Source organism: Amblyomma maculatum, chromosome 10 (assembly GCF_055883805.1).
Source record: "Amblyomma maculatum isolate TAMU_Amacu chromosome 10, ASM5588380v1, whole genome shotgun sequence".
In the NCBI taxonomy this organism is placed as follows: domain Eukaryota; kingdom Metazoa; phylum Arthropoda; class Arachnida; order Ixodida; family Ixodidae; genus Amblyomma; species Amblyomma maculatum.
Window position 1 is genome coordinate 127,709,761 of NC_139353.1, and position 22,904 is coordinate 127,732,664.

The 22,904-nt window shown below is 43.2% G+C and overlaps 1 protein-coding gene across 3 annotated transcripts in view; it reads right to left on the minus strand.

Moving 5' to 3' along the window:
• The window catches only part of LOC146177434 (protein VAC14 homolog), a 69,471-nt gene that overhangs the window by 43,151 nt on the left and 3,416 nt on the right, over positions 1-22,904 (minus strand). For all 3 annotated transcript variants that reach the window (XM_084580458.1, XM_084580456.1, XM_084580457.1), the window contains exons 2-8: positions 21,769-21,919; positions 19,998-20,165; positions 15,577-15,639; positions 13,180-13,287; positions 9,205-9,314; positions 4,121-4,227; positions 1,739-1,903 (exon numbers count right to left, since the gene is read on the minus strand). In XM_084580458.1, coding sequence (XP_084436584.1) covers positions 1,739-1,903; positions 4,121-4,227; positions 9,205-9,314; positions 13,180-13,287; positions 15,577-15,639; positions 19,998-20,165; positions 21,769-21,919 — 872 coding nt within the window. The remainder of the gene's footprint in view (positions 1-1,738; positions 1,904-4,120; positions 4,228-9,204; positions 9,315-13,179; positions 13,288-15,576; positions 15,640-19,997; positions 20,166-21,768; positions 21,920-22,904) is intronic.

The window sequence follows — 22,904 nt, forward strand, 5'->3', positions numbered from 1 at the left end:
TGAAGTGGTACTGTCAGCGACTGTGAGATGCGAACGATTTATTTAGCTGTTAGCTTTCAATGCCGACGTGGCATCTGTAGCGCTGTCAGCGCCTGCGAGGTAATTCAGTGCCAATCTCGAATAGCTTGCTGAGACCAACTTCTTACGTGCTCAGACAAGAAGACGCAGCTGGCGCTTGTCTCATGGGCCCAGAGCGTCGCCCACACCTGGGAGCCACGCCAGGCCAACATGCCTTATGATTACTCTTTTAGCAATAAAAGTTGTTTCTCTCTCTCTCTCTCCTACGAAGTAGTCCTGCACGTTTGCTGCGCTGCACAACACACTTGTAGTGCAACGAAGCTTGCCTCCTGCTATTAAAGTGAGGTAGTGCTTGGCATCGCGAAGTTCGTTATATCCATTTTATACCGAACCGCGTTTGCAATGGGAAGTTAAAAATACATCTGTTTGACAAAAATATTTCGGAAGAGCTCGATATATTCAATAATTTGTTATATGCGTGTTCGTTATATTGAGGTTTGACTGTATAGGGCATTCAAAGGTTGTCGTGTCCCAATCGAAAAGTGCTCTTACTGGAACCATCTTATGAATATTTGTACGCCTTGAATGATTATTATTATGTGGTACGAAACATGCTTTGCTACTTTCCATACTGCGGGACCCATTCACGTGGTATTGATAGCTGCCGGGAAAAATCACACTTCCTAGTACACAGTTTAAGAGACTGAATTACACGAGAAGCCAGAAATAATTTTTTTTCCCGCACACTCAATGACTATAAACTACCGATAATATATTTTGTTTGTCTGGAAGAAAAAATCAAAAACTAAAAATGTCTGTACTAGGGAGGGAAATCACTCAACTAAGCACGAATTATCTCGCGCGTGCGCTGCTGTTCTCGCTCACAATTTTCCATGCTTTGTGGGACCCAAAAGTCGAGTTTTGTGAAGGACATATAATTAAAAAACCCCAAAGCCAATAGACTTTTGCATCAAGCGAGGAGGTTGTCGAAACGCCTCCTCTCTGGACTTTTGCAAACCGGTTCCGCTGCCGCCTCTACCGTGTTGACGTCAGGCGCACACAACAGCCCAGCGAGCAATATGGTGACGCCCAGGAGGCCTTCGTTGCAGAGGTCTATAATAGGTCTGCATTGACCCCTTTTCCACCATGCTTAAGTCCTATGCGTTTCAAGCGTTTGGTAGGACTTCAGACCGTCTGCATCGGACAACGCCAGTTCACGGAGTGGAAAAATAATTACATGCTTGCCCAGATTACTCTTTTTCAAAGCGAGAACTGCTAATGGGTACGTATACTAAGGGGTGATGCATATTGTGCCGGATCTGAATATGGCTAACGCATAATTTGAGGCAAAACTGCAGCTCCCCGACGCTCCTTGCAGCAGGGAGACCTGACTGAAAATGACGCTTTTTTCCACCAAGCCGGTTTTCCTTCGGCGCACCCCCCTCGTCATGTGCCCCTGTGACATCACATTGCTTGCAGACAGGGAGAGGTCTATTGGAATCAAAAGGAAGTTGGAATTAGCAAGCTTCAGAATAAGGTGGCTCTACTGGTTGGCGCCAATGAGCTATCCTTCCGTGTTACCACCACACCGGACGATAAAATGGGGGCGAATTTTCCTTACGAAGTGCGCCTAAAAAGTAAAATTGTAAATCTCGTCTTGTGACCCCCTCAAGGCCCCCCTCCCCAATCTTGTCGCTCCGAGGATTCAAAGGCATCTCACCAGCGGCGTGTGTGTGCGAGGGTGACTCTGGCCGCCGGGGATCATCATACGAGAGCGTAGGCAGCACAGCTTCGAGGATGCCGGCCGCATGGGGAAGCAGCGTGCGACCGGAGAGCGCCACGAATTCCCGCATCCAGCTGATGGCCGTGTACTGCACCAGTTCCTCTGTAATGCACACCAGAATGGGGGCAAACGACACATTATTCTAGAAAAAAATGTGCTCCAGGGCCTCAGATGCATGCATTCCATGTTTCTTTTCTTTGCCTTTAGACTTCAAATATATAACAACGTAAGAAACACACACTGAGAGAGGCGTGCCATAACTTCTGCTAACAAAAATTGATAATGCTAGCACATGATTATAAAAAGCAATACGTAATGCAGCTCTAACAGCAATATAATTTGCAATACAGTGCAACACATATCAGATCATGTATTTTGCTGCCCTTGGAAGAAATATAGAAGCAGTTGAAGGCATATTCAGAAGAGGAGATAGCTGAATAAAAATATCAATGGTGGATTTTAGGGGAATGTGCAATTTAATGCTGCAAAGCTGTTCACCAGCAACAATAAGTAATTCTGCACGACTAAACCTTGACAGAACAAAGACAAAATTCGAAATACAAAGTTCTTAACTGCCCGTTCCATTATTCTGTTCAGTGGAAGACAGCTATTATGCGGGTGCCGCATTTCCCTTTGTAGCAAAATGTACCGGCCTCGCCATACTGTCATGAACTCAAACACTTGGCAGCTCTAAACTGCCCCACTTTTGTTCTTTTCTACAACTGCAATTCATAAAAGTAGCCCACAATCAAAACTTGGTCCCCTTATCACAGCCACCACTGTGTGCTGGTTATTGTTAAAGTTTTTAAACACTGCTTTGAAGCACACCAGGAAGTACTACTTTTTCAGCGCCAAAATTTGCTCAGCAAATATAATGCCACAAGCTACGCAGAGTGCTCCTCCCTACACTTCATTTCTCTAAAATGGAGCTTCTCAATGTACTGAGCCTCCACACCTCCCTCCTCTCCTCTCCCCTATGCCCAGCAGTCCCCAATAGATGGCCGAAATTCAAGTTATAATCACTGCATGTGCAGCGAAACAGTCTGCTGTGAGCAGCCGAGGTTTGATGAGTCCAACAATGGATTCAGGCAGGGAAACACGATCTCCCCAGTACTATTCACAGCCTGCTTAGAGGAGTATTCTGATACTTGGAATGAAACAATTAGGGATATAATCTGCGATTCACTGATGACATTGCCTTGCTAAGTAACTCAGGGGATGAACTGCGAAGAACGATTGATGATCTAGACAGGAAAAGTAGAAAGGCGAGCTTGAAAATCAATATGCAGAAGAAAACGGTAATGTTCAACAGACTCGTGAAGGAACAGCAGTTTACGTTAGGTAGCGAAGCACTAAAAGTAGTAGGGGAATATGTCTACTTAGGACAGGTAGTGAACGCTGATCCGAACAGCGAAAAGGAAATCACAAGGAGAATTAGATTGGGATTGAGCGCATTCGACAAGTACTCACAGATTATGACAAGCAGTTTACCGGTATCGCTCAAGAGGAAAGTATACAACAGCTGCATCTTACCTGTACTCACAAATGGCAGTCAAACGTAGAGGCTAACGAAAAGAGTTATATTTAAGTTGAGGACAATGCAGAGGGCTATGGAGCGGAAAATGGTATGCGTAAGGTTAAGAGATAGGATCCTACGTGCAGAATGGGTCAAAGAAATAACTCGATTTAATGACAATCTAGTGGAAATCAAGAAGTGGGCATGGGCAGGACATGTAGTCTGGAGAGGATAACTGATGGTCGCTTAAGGTAACAAACTGGATTTCGAGGGAAGGAAAATGTAGCAGGAGGCGGCAGAAAGTTAGGTGGGCGGATGAGGTTAAAAAGGAAGAATATGGGAGAGGCCTTCACCCTGCAATGGATACAATGTGGCTGATGATGATGGATACAGGTGCCCGAAGAAACCCAGAAGCCACTACTCCAAGGAAGTTGACCAATCCACAAAGCCCAGTTTGAAAAACTCTGCTCTAACTAAGTGACTGCAACAAGTTCGGATAAGGTGGTGCGACCCTGCCTTCTCCGTAATGACCCCACACCAGTTTGTCAGGTGACTAGCTAGCCACATGAGCTGACGACAACAGTCTAAAAGAGCGCCCCAAAATATTATGTCCGCAGTGGGAACACAAAAATTTCCGCGACATTGTGCCGAGGGGGCATAATGTGACAGAAAAAGAAAAAAAGAAGCAAAAAATTAACATAGGCAACCCGTGATTCACTGTTAAGAGCCACATAATATTTCAACAGGCTCAAAATTTGTGCGAGCACTCTTTCACACTCGATAATCTCAAGGCACTTGCTCACCAGAAGAGTGCGAGTGAACAATGAGGTTTCGGATCATGGCGGCAAAGTCCACCCTGTCCGGGTGCTTGACTATGTTGCGCAGAAACTCACTCAAGGTCGTCTCGCACCTGCAGCACACAACCAGAAGACGATACCATGTAAGAATGCCAGTTCATCATTCTGCCGAGCTTAGGTCTCAACTGTGACGTGCATAATGGTGCGCAATTCAGGGCCATTTCCCGTTCAGACGCATGAAGCTCAGCCAGAAAAATCATTGCGATCTTGTTACACTCCTCGACGGCTCACTGTTTTGTCTCGAAGATCATTCTCTATTCTGCCAAGGAGCAGCATGGAGCGAGAGAAAGCCCTATCTTCCTAACGCTTCAACATGTAATACCAATTAGTGTGTCAGTGAAATAATTAGCATAGTGATTATACATTTCAAATCGGCACAAGACTGAACCTTACTGTAGAGTTTCGTAACACCTGGCCCAACAAAAAAAAAAAAAAGAAAAGTTTCTTAGGCTCTTGAACCTAAAACTATAGAGGATCCAAAAGATGAACATTTGATATCTGCAGTGCATGCTGTTTTCTCGAGCTAACAGCAGTGATGTCAGTGTAGTTTCCTTTCTTTTTTTTTTTTTTTTTTTTGCTTTTTTTGTACACACATCTAAAACTAGACTTCACCCCCATTCCTTTTGAATAAGTAGTCGTAAAGTCATCGGCATTTCATAGTTTAAATCAACAGGCAGTTATGTTATGTTTTACACTTCTAAATCTCATTTTCTCAGTGATACAGCAGAATTCGATCCTACAAATCTTGGAAATACATGAAAAGCATCAGCATCACCTGAGATTCATATCATTCAAAAACAAGTAAAATTTTGGTGTGACACTGGTAATGGCAATGCGTGCTGCTCAAATGACAAGGACAGCAGCTCTCGAATTCATTATCATCCATGGTGGCAAGGAACTGATTGGAACACCTGAATTTCTGCAAGCTCTACACAATGCCCATAGGTTAGGGAATTTCGGAAACTTGTGTCGCACCAAAATTAGAACAATCCATAACCATACCCCATTCTACCAGAAATGCGTCCTTTGTTGCCAAACATCAACACAGCAGCAATAAGCTGCAACCAGCTTTTTACTAAAAGCAATAATCAGACAGGCATATACTCCTTCAAATGTCCCCTGGATGTACCTTGGCTGTTCGATCCGTATTGGCAACCATCTCCTTTCCACATCATTCAAAACAGTTCTTGGCACACAGTCCAAAGAGAATGCAAAAAAGCTGCATATGAGTGACCTTTATCTGTGGGCAAGAAAACATGACACTAAAGCCCTGCACAAGCAATGCCCGAGAAAAAAAAATGCTCACTACTGAAGTCACAATTGTGAAACGCACATAGAACGCATACTTTTACATCCCAGCTGCAAACGTTTTGTGCAAAAAGTCCTTGTGCACTTGCATATGTTTTGTAATTTTTTTAGAGAGCTCTTAAGAAACTAATGACAGCCACAGTATTGCACCAATAGTGAGATTGAGTGGGCTGCGTTGTGGGCATCCAAAGCAAGCAAAATAGATCACATAATATATTCTATTGTTAGCTCAAAACCTATAGCGGTGCAATGATAACCAATTCATGCTTCAATAGTACATACATTTCCTGTACTCCAACCTCCTGTCCTGCTTCAGTTAAGAACCTCAGCATGTTCTGACTAGTTTGAAGAAAGGTATGGCTAGAGCCTGAGGCCCAAGACAATGCTTGCTAGCCAAAATTCCAGGTGATCATAGAAACCTTTTCTGTCATGGCCAATTAACACCCAATTAACTGGGAGGGACTCAGTGGAAGACGTGTTGAATTGAGCAGGAAAAGAACAGATAAAATGCCGTAAAGCTACATTTCCACGGGGCATGTGCATGATTGGATGTTTTACTAAATGCTTTTCAAAAAAAGAAAATGGCAGCCCTTGTTCAGTGAAAGCTTAACCAGACATATCATTATTGCTGCCAAAGTTTTGCACAACAAAAATGTAGCATTCGAATGTACACAGCAAGAAAAACACACAGCTAGGAAAAGTAACAGTTATAACATAGCATACACTCAGTAGTGCCATTAGTTACGTAGTGCCATTAGTTACGTGTCAGAAAAGTAATTCTGAAAAGTAATTGTGGAAACACTGAGCCCAAACTTGCCAAGAGTATTACAGTGAAACCTCGTTATAACGAACAGTTAAAAAATCGGAAAATAGTTCGCTATATCCATAATTCGTAATATAAAATTTCGCAGAAAATACATGCAAGAGCAGCAAAATTCAAACAGAGAAGGCACAGCAAATCGGAGGGTGTCTACTTGGGTCACGTCCATTTATTTATGTGCAAAGAACTGCGTTATCACGGCCTGCTTTTTTTGTGTTGATCACGTTCCGTATCACGCCCTGTTCCATAATTTGCAAACACTCAACGAGGGCAAACCCACTGCTCTCAATAGCACTGCAGTGGCGGTGCAGTAAATCCAATGCAGCAAGCGCTTCTTGTGAAGTCGGAATCTTCTCATCATCTGCAGGGTCAGCCTCAGCTTCGTCTGCGGGATGTTCAGGAACTTCCACAGCGATTTCGGCATCCGTCAGTACAGCCATGGTCGCCGCGATGTCGTCACCGCCTACAAAGTCCTCTACAGTCATTGTTGCGGGCATGTCACCAACAAAACGCAAAAAATCGTTCCAGGCTCATAGAGCTAGCAGAGCTCTGCTTCTGCTTCGTCGGGATCGTCCCCATCGTCCTTTGATGCACGGACCTCTGCTGGAACAAAACCTCCGTGCCGAAAGCAGTTGGCAACCGTTTCGCCTTTCAAGCTGTCCCATGCCGCTTTAATGCTCCCAGCAAGTCGATCAAGTCCTGCTTCACGAGAAGAGTGTCAATCAGTCTCCTTTTGTAAACTGCCTTGAAGGCCCTGATTTTATCTTGAGATTGGTCTTTAACATCAGTGCTGCTCTTTTTTTCACGTTCACCGCCATCACAGCACTATGAACACCCGCACACCACACTCAACACGACAACCGACGCTAGCCTCCGCCGAACACTACGACGACCACACCGCGACACCACGCCTCTGCTAACACTAAAACCAAAAAATGTGAAAGACGCAAAAACCAAAAAGGCAAAAGCAACATTCGATCGCGCCGCTGCCGCCGCTGCTGAAGCGGCGCTGTCAGCGATTGTGAGATGCAAACGATTTCTCATGGCCTCTGAGATCACCTGATCTCGGAGGCCATAGATTTCTTTGGTTGTCAACTCCTAATGCCGTCGTGGCATCTGTGGCGCTGTCAGCGCCTGCGAGGTAGTCCTGAACGTTTGCTGCACTGCACAACACACATGTAGTGCAACGAAGCCTGCCTCCTGCGTCGCGAAGTTCGTAATATCCATTTTATGCCGAACCGCGTTCGCTATGGGAAGTTAAAAATACATGTGTTTGACAAAAATATTTAGGAAGAGTTCGATATATTCAATAATTTATTATATTCGTGTTCGTTATATCGAGGTTTGACTGTACAAACATGCAGTAGCAAAAGTGTGAGTAACGTGCCGTCAAACGTCGTGCAAAGCTCAGAAGTCCCTTTTAGCAGGCTGCAAAAGAAAGAAGCCAAAGGCCGAAGCCCAGAGGCTATCACAAGGTGTCAAATCATAGATTTTTTAACACAATCTCCGGACAAAATGTCAGTCAGGAGAGGCATGTTGCATTGTGAACTCTCCCAGTTCCAGGAAAGCAAGAAGGAGTCAATCAAAAATCAAATCGATGTTCATTAGTTTTTTTTCTTTCCTTTTTTTTTTTTTTTTTTTTTGACAGTCACAGGGATCGCCCACAAGAAACTTCTGCCTCCAGGTCAGAATGTCAAACATTTTACCACGAAGTTCACGAAAGACCTAGGCAAAGGGCGGCACATGGACGGAGGTTGCTACGTGGATGTGAATGCTTCACCATAACAGTGCGCCCTGTCACACAGCAGCCTCCGTCCATGAATTTTCAACAACAGCACTCTTGTGGTTCCTCAGCACCCCCCTACTGGCTAGATCTCGGTCCTTGTGACCTTTCTATTCATCCCGCTCAAAAGCCACCCGAAAGGGCGTCACTTCCATACTAGTACTTCGATTGATATCCAGAAGGGCACAGAATATGAGCTTAAAGGTATTCCGGAAGAAGCAGTCCAGAACTGCTGCGAAGAAAGAAAACAATGCCTCTGTCAGATGTGCAACTGCCAGAGAGAACTACTTTGGAGAATACATACAATTTTGATGTGCAAACAGAATGAAAATTTAGAAAAAAAGAAATCAGTCTGATTAGTTCTTTAACACACCATGTACAATAAAGAAAGAGATGAGAATGGATCCAGCAAAGAATCAGCACTTAGCATAATACCCCCCATATCCTTTTTCCAGCCAAATTCACACAGGCCCTGATAACTACAATATTTACTCACATAATGAACTCAGTAGCATAATGAACCAACACCCCCACTGCCAGCAGCCTCAACAGGAGCGCCGGAGGTAACTTGCTTGGCCCGTGCTGTTACACAAGCCTGGTTTTTATCATGCCGCGATTGGGGTGGACGCCATCCACTGCCACAAAATCCGTCGAAAGCATGAAAGCAGCAAACACTAAAGTGAAACGAACAATGCTAAAAGCTGGCGTCATGATCACGGCTGATCGCGCACTTTCTTTGACAACTGACGGTTGAAAGGATGAACGAATCTCAAGAAAAAAAAAAGTCTGTTAAAGTTTTTGCGCATAACGAACCCTTCTCCCAAACTGACGTCAATTTTTCTTGAAAAAGTGGGCTCATTATGCAAGTAAATACGATTTTTTTTTTTTTTTTCATTTCTTTTCTTTAAACTCATTAACCTCAAAAGCAACCATCTCTTAGCTACTTATTATAAACACTGAGTTGACTGCTGCGACAAACTCCCACATATGACCATAAATGTAGTTCCATGACAGAATCCATATGAAGAACATCACAAAGTGGTTTCTCAGCTCATTACACACATCACACGCATTTCAGAACCCCAGAAAGCAAGGAGAAAAAGGAAGCTGGGAACTTGCATCTTCTTCAACTCCATCGATGGATCCTCAAGGATGTTGAAGAGACCATCGAGGATCTCGGGGAGGAAGATGAGCATGTCAATGTCGGGCACTGAATTCATCACAGAAACCTGGGAAGCAGCAGAGAGGAAAAAAAGAAATAAGTGCCCATCCACTGCTCTTCGGAGAGAACAAAAAGTCAAGCATAAGGTTTAGCAAACATTTAAAAGTTGTAAGTATCACGCTGAATATATTTGCATTAGCGAAGTTCTTGTATTCAAGTGTTTTCTCGCATGAATCATCATTTTGTATTGGTCACACAAAGAGTATATAACAAAACGAGTAATCTACTTAAATTCAATTCAGTCCCTTTCACTTTTCGATTCACATTTAATTTGTTTTTGTTATTTTAACAATATTCACATTCGATTCGATGGCAAAGCATTTGATTCGGTTTCACGGAAGTACTACGTGCACACCCATAAGAAAGCACCGAATAATTGCTTGAAGCAGTTCTACCAGAGGCTGCAGTACAAAGTCCATGACAGGCTCAGCCAATAACCTTTCAGTGACTGCCAAGAAATGAAACCATGCTTAATCCACACTAGTATCAAAATGTACATCATTATGTGGCTACTGCACTTGAGAGTATAAATCACTCTGAGAATACAAAAGGCACGAAAACATACCACTTTCTACAAAAAAAAATAATAATAAATAAAATGTAGCGCAAGATTCTGTGCCCCCAACACAAGTGGTGCCAAAACACATACAGCATACAGCAAAATTTAAAATGCAGGTAGATTGCTTTCCACTTTCAGCCCCAAGCGCTTCACCTCAGGCTCTGGTCTGTACACAATTGACATGGCCACCCGCATAATTTTTCTGCACGAGCCTCATTAATTAACAATTCCACTCTAGCTTACTCGGGGTTGTGGTCTTTTCCAGTGCTTCCATAATTCACGCTTTGCATATCAAGAAGCACGTGCACACGTGGATTTATTGTAAGTTTATTCCTACAAGTTCCCTTTGCACAAGCAGCATCGAGAATATAAGTCTTACCCTCACGAGGCAAGCTCATTTTCCACCCCTCCATTTATGGTTCAGCAGCGGCCAAGCTCAACTATGTGTAACAACCCCAGTTGTAGCAAGCAGTCGCTTGTTATAAAGTGAAGTAACCTCAGCACTAGAACGTCCACTAGAACCTCGCACCAGGTCACTGACCGAACTAATCCATCTGCACGTGAAACTTGGCTGCACTAAGTGTTGCCAATCTTTCCAGCCTTGTAGTGTAACAGCTTTCAGCAATTAGTGAGAAACCTCCCATGTCCTGCTTTCCACAGCTTTCTGAAGCCCAAAACTATGCAAAAAGAGAGACCCATCAAGTCTTGCCAAATTCAATTAATAACTGCCTACAAGTGAAATAGTTAGCTGTTAGTGACAGCAGTATAAATGGTGAGAAAGAAAAAAAAAAGAATGAACTGGGGGTCAGCTTACATACATATGGATCTAATATGCTCAGGGAACCTAAAACACAGAAAGGTTTCACAAAGAGTGACAGTGAGCGACTGTGGTCTTCACTATGGATGTGAAATGTCAAAAACATGGTTTTTGGTGATACGTAGATACAGACGTAGACTGTGTAGAGGACAGCAAAAGGAAAAGGAAGAAGAAAAAGAAACGAAGCCTGCTGCCTTTGACAGGAAGGATGACTTGTTTTCCGTCTTGGAACAGTCACCATACAAGAAGTGAACAACAATAGGCTTTTGTTAAGTGGTCAGCATAAACCCAAGCATGCTCATTCCCCAATCAAAGCTTTTTATTTGGCATTTCTATTCATGGTGGGTAATTAAAAAGGAGGAAACAACAACCGTGTTCCAATATGGGCAACAGAGAAGATCCTGTGTGGAAGTGTATACTATTTGTCTACCTGTACTGTAACCAAGTCTGTTAGTGCCATTTGCAAAAGGCGTACTGGGATCACCTTTTTTTTTTTTTTCTTAAACATTAAAAAGCGGAAACTGCTTGCAGAACCAAGCCTTGTCCAATTAGGCTTTTTAACCGCCCAACATAACAAATGCTGCCTCTCAACCACTAATAGAAATGAGATAGGATGGAGACCCCTATGAAGGAAGCGATAATCACATGTTCAATAGTGACCATCTTACTTTTCATGCCCCCATCCCTATCTTCAATTCTTAACATTAAATTAATTTCAATACTTCTAGTCAGCAGTTCGTGCAACTATTTTTGAAACTGATTTCAGCCAAAAAGATTGTATTTCAGCAAGAACTGATCTGCAGAACAGTAAGAAAGACAGAAGAGAGCTGAATTGAGTGGTTAATCAAATCCCAAGTAGTTGAGCTAAAACTGCTCAATCAGGTTAAGGGGGGATGCGGGGCTAAAATCGTGATTTTAAAAGAAAAAACGTGTTTTTTATTTTTTGCTATTTTGGATCCTGCATTTATCAAAGAAGCTTCTCACCAATTTTGGTAGTCATCAGCGCTGTAGAAAATAATAAAATGAATTTTTTTCACGAGGTGGTGGAGCGCGTTCGCTGCAGAAAGCGCCTATGAACGCTGCTTTCAACGCGCGGCCGCAAAGCGGGCAAGAAACCGAACGCGGAGTGGAACGCCACATTAGAAAGTTTGTTTTTCGCACTTTCTAGCCAAAGATGACCTGCTATCGAGAGTACAGCGCACAATATAAAAAAAAGAAAAAAAAAACGGAAAGCCTTATTTTGGGCCAGGCAATTGCAGATTGGCTGGAAAACCGAAACTGAAGCTTGGATTGGCCGAAACAAGACAAGTGACCTTCGAACGCTGTTTTTGCGCCAAAAGTAGCCTGGCTAACCAGACTGCTTTAGTAAGTTCGATGCTGCTTGTTATCTTTCTTGCACTTCTGCAAGTTTGTTGCGATCAGTGAGTGGTTGATGGTGGGATAGGAAGATGCCTGCAACAAAGTCTTCGACGCGGAGAAGCTTTGGGAAGCGAAGCAATCGCCACATAGCAGCATCGAGTTGAAGAGGAGGGCCCTATGTATGCAGCAGGGCACTTTGATTAATTATTTTTGGTCCGAAAATTAAACAGCATGTTCCGAAATGTTTGAACTCATTTTTCTAAGTTCGCACTTTTTGCGAAAACACAACCTTAGGAAAACTATCATTTCCAAACTCTTTCGCTATAAGCAGCTTTCAAGGTGGTTTCTGGACTATATTTTTGTCGGGAACAAGATAAGGCACTTTTTAGATCACTAATTACTCTCCAAGTTAAAAAAAATTGAGATATCTTACATACAATGACAACAAAAAAAATGAAGTTTGTTTTCCAAATGCAGAAAGTTTTACAAAAATGCCGTAAAAAGCCCGCAATTCTCATTATCCTGCACGATGAACTATCTAGAAGGTATTCAATCACAAAAAATTAGTATATCTTCATTGTTTTTGAAATGATAGTTTTCCTAAGCTGACACACCTCTTTGTTCAGTATAGCAGCTACAAGTTATTACCTATTTGTGCTAGGGCAATGAAATTTAGAATATATTCTAATAAGAGGAAGGTAAGCCACTCCAGAAAATTTTATGAAAATTGGTACAGCCATTCAAAAGTTGACCCTTTAGCCTAGCATCACCCCTTAAACTAAACTGGATGGACCCGCCTCAACAATGTCGACACTGACGAGACACACGGCTCAACTGCCTCTGTCACCTCTCTTATACCACGCCCAAGGCGCAGGCGGTGCAGTTCATGCCTACAGCGCGCCGCGCGACCATTTCTGCTCCCCTCTTCAAGGTCATGGAAAAGAGGCCTGACCCCGTTCTCTCGCCGGGAGAAAGGAATGAACTAGTTCATGCAGACTTCATCCTTCGTACGGCACGGCTTTTTTGAAAGTGGCACATCTAGTTTTCATACACTAAATCGAAATGAACTTCACCCACAACGTCCTTCAAATGACTCCCTTCGAAGCCCCATATTGATGCCGGTTTAGCGACACTCACCCAGGAGACCACGAATGCCCGTGCAAAGTGGTTCTTGGTGTAGACCCGCTCCCGAAGCAGCGGCATGAAGGCCACCAGGTCAAAGGACGAGCTCTCGGTCACTATGTCCTGCAAAGAGAGACAGTGACCGCAGCAGCAGTAATCTAAGCAGAGCCCTTCGCACATCTACTACACCATGTGCACCCTACATAACTAGGGGTCGGACTTTTCGGTTTAAACCGAAAAACACCGATAAAGGTACACCGACATTTTACAAAATTCGGTTTAAACCGAAAAAGGCCAGTACCTTTTCATACACACCACAAACTCTCGATGACGGGAGAAAATTACAACAATGTTCAATCCAGAGGCATGATGTAAGACAGTCTTGCCCATTGAGGGTAGACAGCACAAAAAAGACGATGACGTATGAAGTGCACACAAGCGAGCACTCATACGTCCTCGTCTTCTTTGCGCTGTCTACCTCAATGGATTACCAACTTGCCCAAGCGTGTGTGCCCAAGCGTGTGTGTGACAGTGGGATCGTTAGTTTAAGTACAGCGGTTGAGGGTTTTGAGGCATTGTTCATCGTCTCACGAATGGGAAAAGACTGGCTGCTGTGCTTCCCGACCCTCATAGACATGTGAAACGTTTGAGAAGGGATGCCTGCGGCAAGGCCGGCACTTCGAGAGGCGAAGGACAGGCCAGAGAATTTGCAGCGCAAGTGTATCCAGAAAATCGCAGAGACCAAAGCCTGCCAGTTTCCTCCCACGTGACACTTCTCAGACACAAGCTGCGAGAAGTGCGTTTGTTTTTAAGTGATTTAGTTAATGCAAAAATTTTATCGTAATAAATAATATTTCAGTTAGTCTTTTGTCAAACGTGTGATTTTATCTTTTACATATGCATTTTGTCTTAACGCTAATTTTCATCATGGAAATAGCATTTTCTTCCAGGTTCTTAGCTGCATATATGAGATAGTGTACAATAAATCAAAGTGCATAAAACAGCATGCAAAAAAAAGCCAAAATGTACACTACGTCACTGTTAACTGTACACGGATGCCTTTATCTCACCGAAAAAAACTTATATTTATTTAGCAGAAAATAATAACAACCAAAAAAAACCTAACTTGTGTTTGCAAATAAACACCGAAAAAAGTCAGCCGAATTCTCAGAAAATAAAAACCGAAAACTCCAACCATTATACATAACAATGCACGACAATATGCAGGCAACAAAGCCAGGCATGTCCTAAAAGTGTCAGAGTAAATTGCAAAACAAAGACGGAGATCAGGCAGAGCGTGTTGTGGCACCATATTCAAGCCCTGCCTTAAACAACACTGCAATGGGAAAAGACGGTTATAGCACTTCGGTTTTGCACCAGCTGCAGTCATGTCATTCTGGCAAACACCTCAGACACGTTCCTCACTTCCTCCTCCTCTTGTCGTCCATACTGATGCATTAAAACAGGGGTTCTCAAAACCTTTTTGCCTCAAGGAACGCCGAAAGCCTTCAACATGTGCCGAAGACGCCCTTCCCCCACCACATTCAGTTGTCACAGGCATCACAATCAGGTCGTGTTCCTTGTGAGCTGGTGGTCCCCTTCTTGCTTGTTTTGCCGTTTAATCATTTTTGTGAGCATGCATTTGTTTTCTTCCTCGGTTTTTTCATTAAATGCCCGTCTTCCACTTGTGCTCGGGCCTCTAAGACGCAGTAAGCTATATTCACAAGACTACCGTTTGACAACACTGCTCTCTTGACCTTCTGGACTGCACACTCATATGATCGCTCGCCCAGCTCTTGTTGGCTATTTGTCACTCCCTGCTCCAGTGATGATGATGATGATGCTCCAGTGACAAGCATGGCATCGGCATTTTTTTCTGTATTTAAGCAGATGCTGGCTGTTTGGCAGATTCAAGCTGCTCGACTCCCAAATTTCCCTCCAGCATTAACGATGCCATCTAAATGCCCAATGAGATGCACACGCTTTTTGTTGCCTTGGCTTGGCTTGGTTAGATCAGCCCACATATGCCTTCAGTTACCACAGCCAAGGGTGCGCTTACTCAAACACACGTCACTTTAACTGTGCACCATGCCTCATCCACACTGCCAAAGCCCATGTTGTAACTACATTTACAGCCTTAGTCAAAAGTTTAGAGCTCAAAGGGTTTGCTTTTAGGCCATATATTGTCACTTCCTTAATAACCTTGGAAGTCCTAGCCACTGGAGAGGGTAGGACAAAAAATTTCCTTGCCTTCAGCAACTCTGAAAACTTAGAAATGCATTATGAGCCACATAGTATGGCTCAGAAGTAGACCCCCTGGGCTCTAAACTTTTGAGAAAGACATCTCAACTGGTGCACTGACAAGGTCTGTCAGGATGCCAGTAAAAAACAAAAAAAATTCAGACTTCTCACCTTGAGCAGCCGGTCTAGAAGCTCTGAGCCATTCTTGACATTCTGGTCGGAATCCGCAGCCAGCTGAAGAGGGCAGAGAAAGAACCATCAACAAAAATTGAAGAGGTGAACAAAGGAAACACACATAAACGATAAAAAAAGAAAAAAAAAGGTAGTTAATTTTTTTTATTATACAGCAGTGCATAGTAATATTTCTAGATAGTGTACTTTGCGTGACACTACAGCAACAGAACTACTATATAACAAATGCACTAACAGAAAGGACCTTTTTTTTTTTTTTTTTCTTTTTTTTTTCTTTTTTTTTTTCTTTTTTTTTTAGTTTAGAGCCCTAGCAAGGGTCATTGCAACTGAAACCAAATGCAGGAGCAAGTGCCTCTTATCAGCAAGCAACTCTCCAAATTTTTTTTACCACAATTCTCATCTATCTGCTTAGCCAGTTAGCTTGGTTAAAAATAAAAAACAAAATGGATGGATACTTAATCTCCGCATATAATGGTATGGTGTGGAACCTTTATTGGTTCCTGTCTGCAGCTTCCCTGGTGGATCCCGGTTTGCTCTCGTTAACCGCTGTTATAGAGTCGCAACCTACCACATTACGTTAAAGACCACCCAAGAGAGATACAAAGCCTTGCTTTAGCCAAGCTGTACAAATCCAATCTCTTCCGCATTTACTACAAAACAAATACGGACTGAATCCTGTGAGAGCTAGAAAAAGAGGCATACTTGATGTCTGTAAATACTTATCTACACTTTTCTGCTGTGAAAGCCGTAATTTTTAATACCTTTGGACCTCAAATTTTTAAGATTCATGCAGTTTAGATCATATATTTTTCTGTATACATGGCTTTCTTGCACATTTTTTTCTTTAATTTATCAATGAGGTTTTTACTGTGTTAGGTTACATTTTTTTCTTCAAAGTATGAAGCAACTTAATTTGGGAAAACCTCTGCATAAATTATACCTAACTTCTGATCTATGGTGTCTCGCTCATTATTCTGCAAAGCAACTGCTGAGTTTCACTTGGGTTTGTGTAAACCTGAGAAAGCTTTGTCATTTTTGCTGACTCGCAGAAACTCCATTCGTAAAGCAAGTTCTACTCTCCTGTATACCAGTAGACCTCGGCGTTCTACCGAATCGATGTGCACTTTGATATCAGCCTTGTCACAAAGCACATGTTGGATCACAACACAGTTGCAATATAATGCACAAGCTGACCTTGTCACCTTCTTCACACTAATCATGGTAATTTTCAAGTGCACAGTTTCAGAACACCTGTATGCCCAGTCAAGGCTTCAGGCCCACCATTTCATTATGAAGGCGCTATTGGCCTCGAGATCGAGCAGAATTGCCACCTAGTGGCATAGAGGCGAACCCTACCTAGTGTGGATGCGTGTTCGTGTCACGTGCCAGCCCGCACTGATTTACTATTACCCAGTGCTCCATTAAAAAAAAAAATTTCTACATATCGAGTATGTCATGCTGGAAAGGACATCATTAGTTGCAGTCTTCGGCGCTTGAGATTCTTTGACAAGCTGTTTCAAATGAAGTGCTGCTGTCATTAAGCGCCGTGTCAAAGCAAAACAGGTTGCTTCCATCAATACAACTTAATGCAAATGCTCAAAAATCGCATATTCCCGTTTCTGTTTGGAATACTACAACTACTGAAAAATGTGACCGCAGACTGCTGCATAGCAAAATCCAATTTGAACAAGCCACTGTGGGCCTTCTGTATCCATGATAGAGTTCTCTAAGTGTGTTTTTTTCTTTCTTTTTTTTTTTGCTGTTAAACCTCTGTCGCAGTGTCTCAGTAGGAGGCTCGACTAATGATTTCGAGAACGGAGGATTCAATCCAGGCCGTTTCGAAAGGCACTCCTTGGCTGTGGGATTTGACTGCACGTTCCTACGTGGTCAATGACATCGAGGCCCGCCCTTACATAAACCGTCATATAGCCGATGTCACATGGTGCGTTAAACCCATATATGCATTTCATTTTTTTTTTTTTTTTTTTTTTTTCTGTTGAAGGATTCTGCGCATCCGTAACAGTGGTAATGAGCCCATTTCGCTTTAGAGAAATGCTCGAATGTATGAGAAAAAAATCGTCGCAGCACCTGTTACACAAAATATTAATAATACACATAGATCAATGTACATTGGTAACCCATTAGAATCATTAAAACCCCTTTTCGCCTGTGCTACTTTTCGAGCAAACTGGTCGTTTCTGACAAGGCGAGTAAAATACCTTCATACGGGCTTAACCATCGGTGTTTAGTTCGATAATAAATATATATTTATAGTCACATAATAAGATGAACTCCATTTCTTTCAGGTAGAACGAAAGGAAGAAGATGGTTTGCACGGTATAAAAAAGAAGAACCGAACAAGGGTAAATAGGGTACGCCTCAGGTCGCAGATGAGCCAACATTTCGACAAGTGGACTTGTCTTCGTCTGGGCATAGCGATCATCACTGGCAGGGGTTTAAATACGCTTTTGCTTCCGAAGCACGCTTTACGAAATACGAAATACGCTTTTGCTTCTTTCGGAAGCAAAAGCGTATTTCGTATTTCGTAAAGCGTGCTTCGGAAGCAAAAGCGTATTTAAACCCCTGCCAGTGATGATCGCTATGCCCAGACGAAGACAAGTCCACTTGTCGAAATGTTGGCTCATCTGCGACCTGAGGCGTACCCTATTTACCCTTGTTCGGTTCTTCTTTTTTATACCATTTCTTTCAGGATAGTTATATATCCAGAACCTGTTTTGGAAGCTTAAATGACAGAACCGCCCCAAATCACTGCTCGTTTATGACAAAAAAACCTAGAGCCTTCAAAATTCCTTGCCAGAACATAACAGCAACCATAGTCATAAATTAGTCATAAATTAATTGTCAAGTGTGTAAAAGTTCTGTCACATGATGAAATTCATTGTCATTGAAAAAAAAGAATTACGCTACTAATTTACCATTTATAAACATCACACACATTAGAAATTCCTTATACTTCCCTCAATTTCAGGGAGCCATTTTAGAGTTATTTCACAGTGCAACACCAGATTATCTGCCGCAAGAAGCATCTGCCTTGTTGTGCGCTTGGCCTACTTAATCCAGTCATCACTCTACATGTGAGCAGTCAGCTTTCCTGTGAGGCAAGGTTTCCTGTGCAGTGTTGGCATAATCTCGATCATTTTTGGGGAATACTTGTGCCTGGTTGTCTAGCCAGAGTTGATGTCCACTCAGACTACGGCAACCCGCTGGGGAGTACGCTGTCAGTGCTACATGAACCTGCTTAGCCCTCGAGTTAAGTACGATATAATGAACCAGGCTGCCTCGATTCCTCCTGTAGGTCAGAACACGAATCTAGTATCTCCGTCGGCTTGACACTAAATTTGCTTGTCTCACTTGCACAAGACACACGCACGCTGTTGAAAAGGCGATGTGTCATGTTCAGGCCCAAGCATCAGGTCTGTGAGCGCCGTACAACGCAAAAAGCGTGAAAAGCGATGCCAGTAAATCTAAAAGATGGGTGGTTGCGTGCCTTATTTTCCTAAAATCCACGAATCTTTTTTTTTTTTTCCTGCACTGGCGAAATCCACGGATTGTTTTCTGCAGTACTGGAACACTCTAAACAGTAAATTGCTAATTCATCACATAAGGCGCGTTTTCATCATCAACAAACTCGCAGCAAACCTGGAAGCATGCATAATATACGCCACGTGCTTTCTGCAAGCGCCGCCGGCTGCCGATCCCCAATATTAGAGCGACGGTGGCGCACCTCTAGGTCGATCTCACGGCAAATAACTATGAAACACTGGAGACAATCTACTTCAGACATGCCAGCAGGTCACACAAAAAGGAAAGCGGGGTCTACTTGATAGACAGAATCCTCAATCTAAGGCTTACCAGGTGACATGGTTGCACAAGATTATCAAGTTTTAAATAAGAATCCACAACCACCACAGATAGACGGTAGATATTACTACAACGATGCAGTTGCTGCTACTGATCCCAAAGATTGCACGTATTGCTCTCTGCACAGTGCAGTTTTAATTGCGGCCTTAAGCAGTGGTGTGGTTCTTGGTAGAATTTCAAATTTACTTTGCAAATAAAATTCGTGTTCCGTAGAATTCAAGCTAGGCTTGTAAAATTGCAAGGCGAGTTCGAATTTGCGCATTTTTTTTTTAATTCAGAAAGTTGGCAGGAATGGCTTAGATGCACATAGTTACCCGCTTAATCACTAATCATGAACGCTATATCATGAATTTTAATACTAATATGCACGTTATGTTTTTTCTGCTCATAACACTAACGACGGATTTTTTTTGGCAGATGGGGCATCACTGTCACATTAAAACAAAAGCAACCAGGCTTCACAAATGCCTTCTAGTTTCGAAAGCATGAGCTGAAACTCCCTGAAGCGGTCTACATACCTTGCTGAGACAGTCAAAGATGTCGTTGAAGTTGGGCAGCACAGCCCCCCGCGCCACCTTGACGACATTGTAGAGTGCCTCGCACGCGTAATATCGGACGCGGCTCTCCGAGTCACTCAGGCAAGCTAGGATGGGCTTGACCAGTTCATCCACGTACAATGCCGAGTCCTGCCAGCACAAAAGAAAATGCCAATGGACTACCACAGTGTCTGAACTGTGCAGATTCTGCATTTCCGCGTTATATGCTGTTTACCTTTTAATTGATAAATCAGACTCCAAGATAGCCACAAACGTGTGTGACACTGGTTTATAAGTGCCCATGCTAATTACTCTAGTCTCATCCTTCTTTGCAACAAAAAGCAAACGCCAGTGACTGCGTCCTAATCCAGACAAGAATGTGGCAAACAAATTGGTAGAATTCCTGCGACAGTAAAATGTCACAGCTTCTTTTCATTGTTTTCCCTAATAATAGACAATTTTTCCGATACCAATCCAACTGAGAATTCTAGGTTACAAAAAACTATTTTACGATCATAGGAAATGGTCAAAAAGAAAGCTATGAAGGAGCAGCAAGTTTCTGCAAATTTGCTCGCAAAACAGCAGCAGCATTTCATCACTACTGTGGCCTTTGAAATTTGTCTGAAATGTGTAAAAGACGCATGCATAACAGCAAATTCCATACCAGTGAGAGAAAAAAAGAAATCTAGTGGCCGAGGAAGTGGACACTCCTCACTCTTATGTTACACAGACGCTAACTATACAGGGTGTCAAAGCTAACATCAGTCACAGGTTAAAAAATAAAGCATTTGAGGTAGGCCAGAGAAATCATTTGTATACAGCTGCCAGCCACCTGGTGCACCGCAGACAATTGCTTATTTTGCAATTGGCTAATTAGTAATTAAGGCCATTTTTATAATCTGCCAAGTATTGCCTATAGACAATAAATGTGATTTGCAAAGTTGGAGAGTGCCTTTTGAAACCCTCCTTTCATTCATTTCTGACAAAAGTAAGCCTCACATGTATCATTTATCCAAGCTCTAAAGAAAGCCTGCAAAATCCAAAAATATCACGTGACTAATGCATTCCCGCGCCATGATTGTGGTGCTCGCAATCGTGGTTTGAGTGAATGAAATGAGTTGCGGCCTTGGCTTCACAACCCAGTTCCAGTGGTAGGCCGATATGATGGCTGTGGTTGCAGCCAGCGCAGTGAGCTCGCTGCGACTTGAATCGTCACGTGTGCCAACTGCTTGAAGCGGACGAAGAAACCATCGCAGACTTATCGACCTGCCGTTGCAGGCCAAGAAGCCACCCTACAAGGAACTCTCATACATATACAGCTATCATTGCGAAATGTGGTCCGAACAATGACACTGAAAAGTCTGCTACGCATAAGTTACATGAAAACACTGCACCGAAAAGAGTGAGGAAAAAATACCTCAGAGTTGTACTGACTGAAGCGTGCACAGTCCTTGTATCGCCTCATGCACCTAAGCATTACTGTGGCCAACCGTGAACCGTGATTTTTCAGTGTATGTGCCCATCATACCACTGCAAAACATTATGGCAACGTAGCTTTGCCTTGGTAAAGACATTATACACAATGTTTAAACATTTTGCAGTAGACTGCATAGCCCTACTTAATAAAGACTAGACCTCAAAGCTATTATCGCTTTAAAACTCATACAAATTTCATCAACTAAAAGAGGCTGTATAGGTACGCCACTACCTAGGACAGGTGTCCGCTCTGTGTATGGGTGAGGAGGTCACTGACCTTGCCCAATGCAATGGCCATGGCGGCGAGGCCAATGAGTCCCCCCTTGCGGCTGTTGGGGTTGTGGGCCAGGGTGAAGTCTTGGCCCAGCAGCTTGAGGAGCTTGCGGATCTGCATCACATTGTCCTTGCTCATGAAGTCCTTCACCATCCTGAACAAGGAAACAAATGCGGCAACTGTCACAAACTAGCAGCAGGACACGTTGCATAGTGTCCAAACCTCTGTCGCTGATTAATACATGCAACTCACTTGGTCAACACACAGTGGCACTACTGCGTCTTACTAAGCTGTCATAAAAATATGCAGCATCTCACATCCTTTTCAAGATCAGCTGTTAGCGCCATGTTTACAAAGACATGACATTTGGACATCTTCATACCTAAGGCGAGTCCCATTTCATGAGGCACAGTCACACAACCTGTTAGCAGCTGCCTGTTTCCAGTTTCTGGCTATAGGCACCCTGCAATGGAGTTTGCTGAGACATGTGGCGCCAGGTAGCGGCCGGCAGGAGCTACCAATGAGGCGGCTCAGAGACAAACGCCGTATAAGCTGCAGCCGCTGTGTTCCTTTTGGGTTCGCTTTTTTTATCCCATTGAGTGTGATTTACTCATTAGTGGCTTCAGTGGTCTCGTACGATTCTTTGACTACTACGAATGTGAACAAGAATATAAATAAGCGCACAGGCGGCAAGAGAGACTGCCACAATCGCGAAGAGGACTCAAGCGTACAGCTTGCTGGGGAGACCCTGAGAAAAATGATGAGAGAAGAGGATAGTGGCTGTGAGAGAGTAACATAACTGAAATTTGTTTTCTCATGGGATCAATGGTGTGCAGACGCCAAGGGGTTAAAATAAGATGATTTTCGGTTCAGCGGAGAAAACGGTATAAACTTCTGACTCGGGGCGCCGCACGCTGGTTGGAGCACCCCTCAGTACGAGCTCCGCGCTGTAAAATTTGACGTGTACTGGTATATGCTGTGCAGGATCGAGTGGTATTGGCCTTCTTTTAAAGGACATAACGTCCAGAAAAGCAAGAAAGTCGCGCAGCTGCAGCATCGAGTTCCAGCTGCACTTCATCGGAGGCGAAAAAAAAAAAATGCTCGTAGGCTCTCTAGACCGAACTTTTAATGCAGTGTCT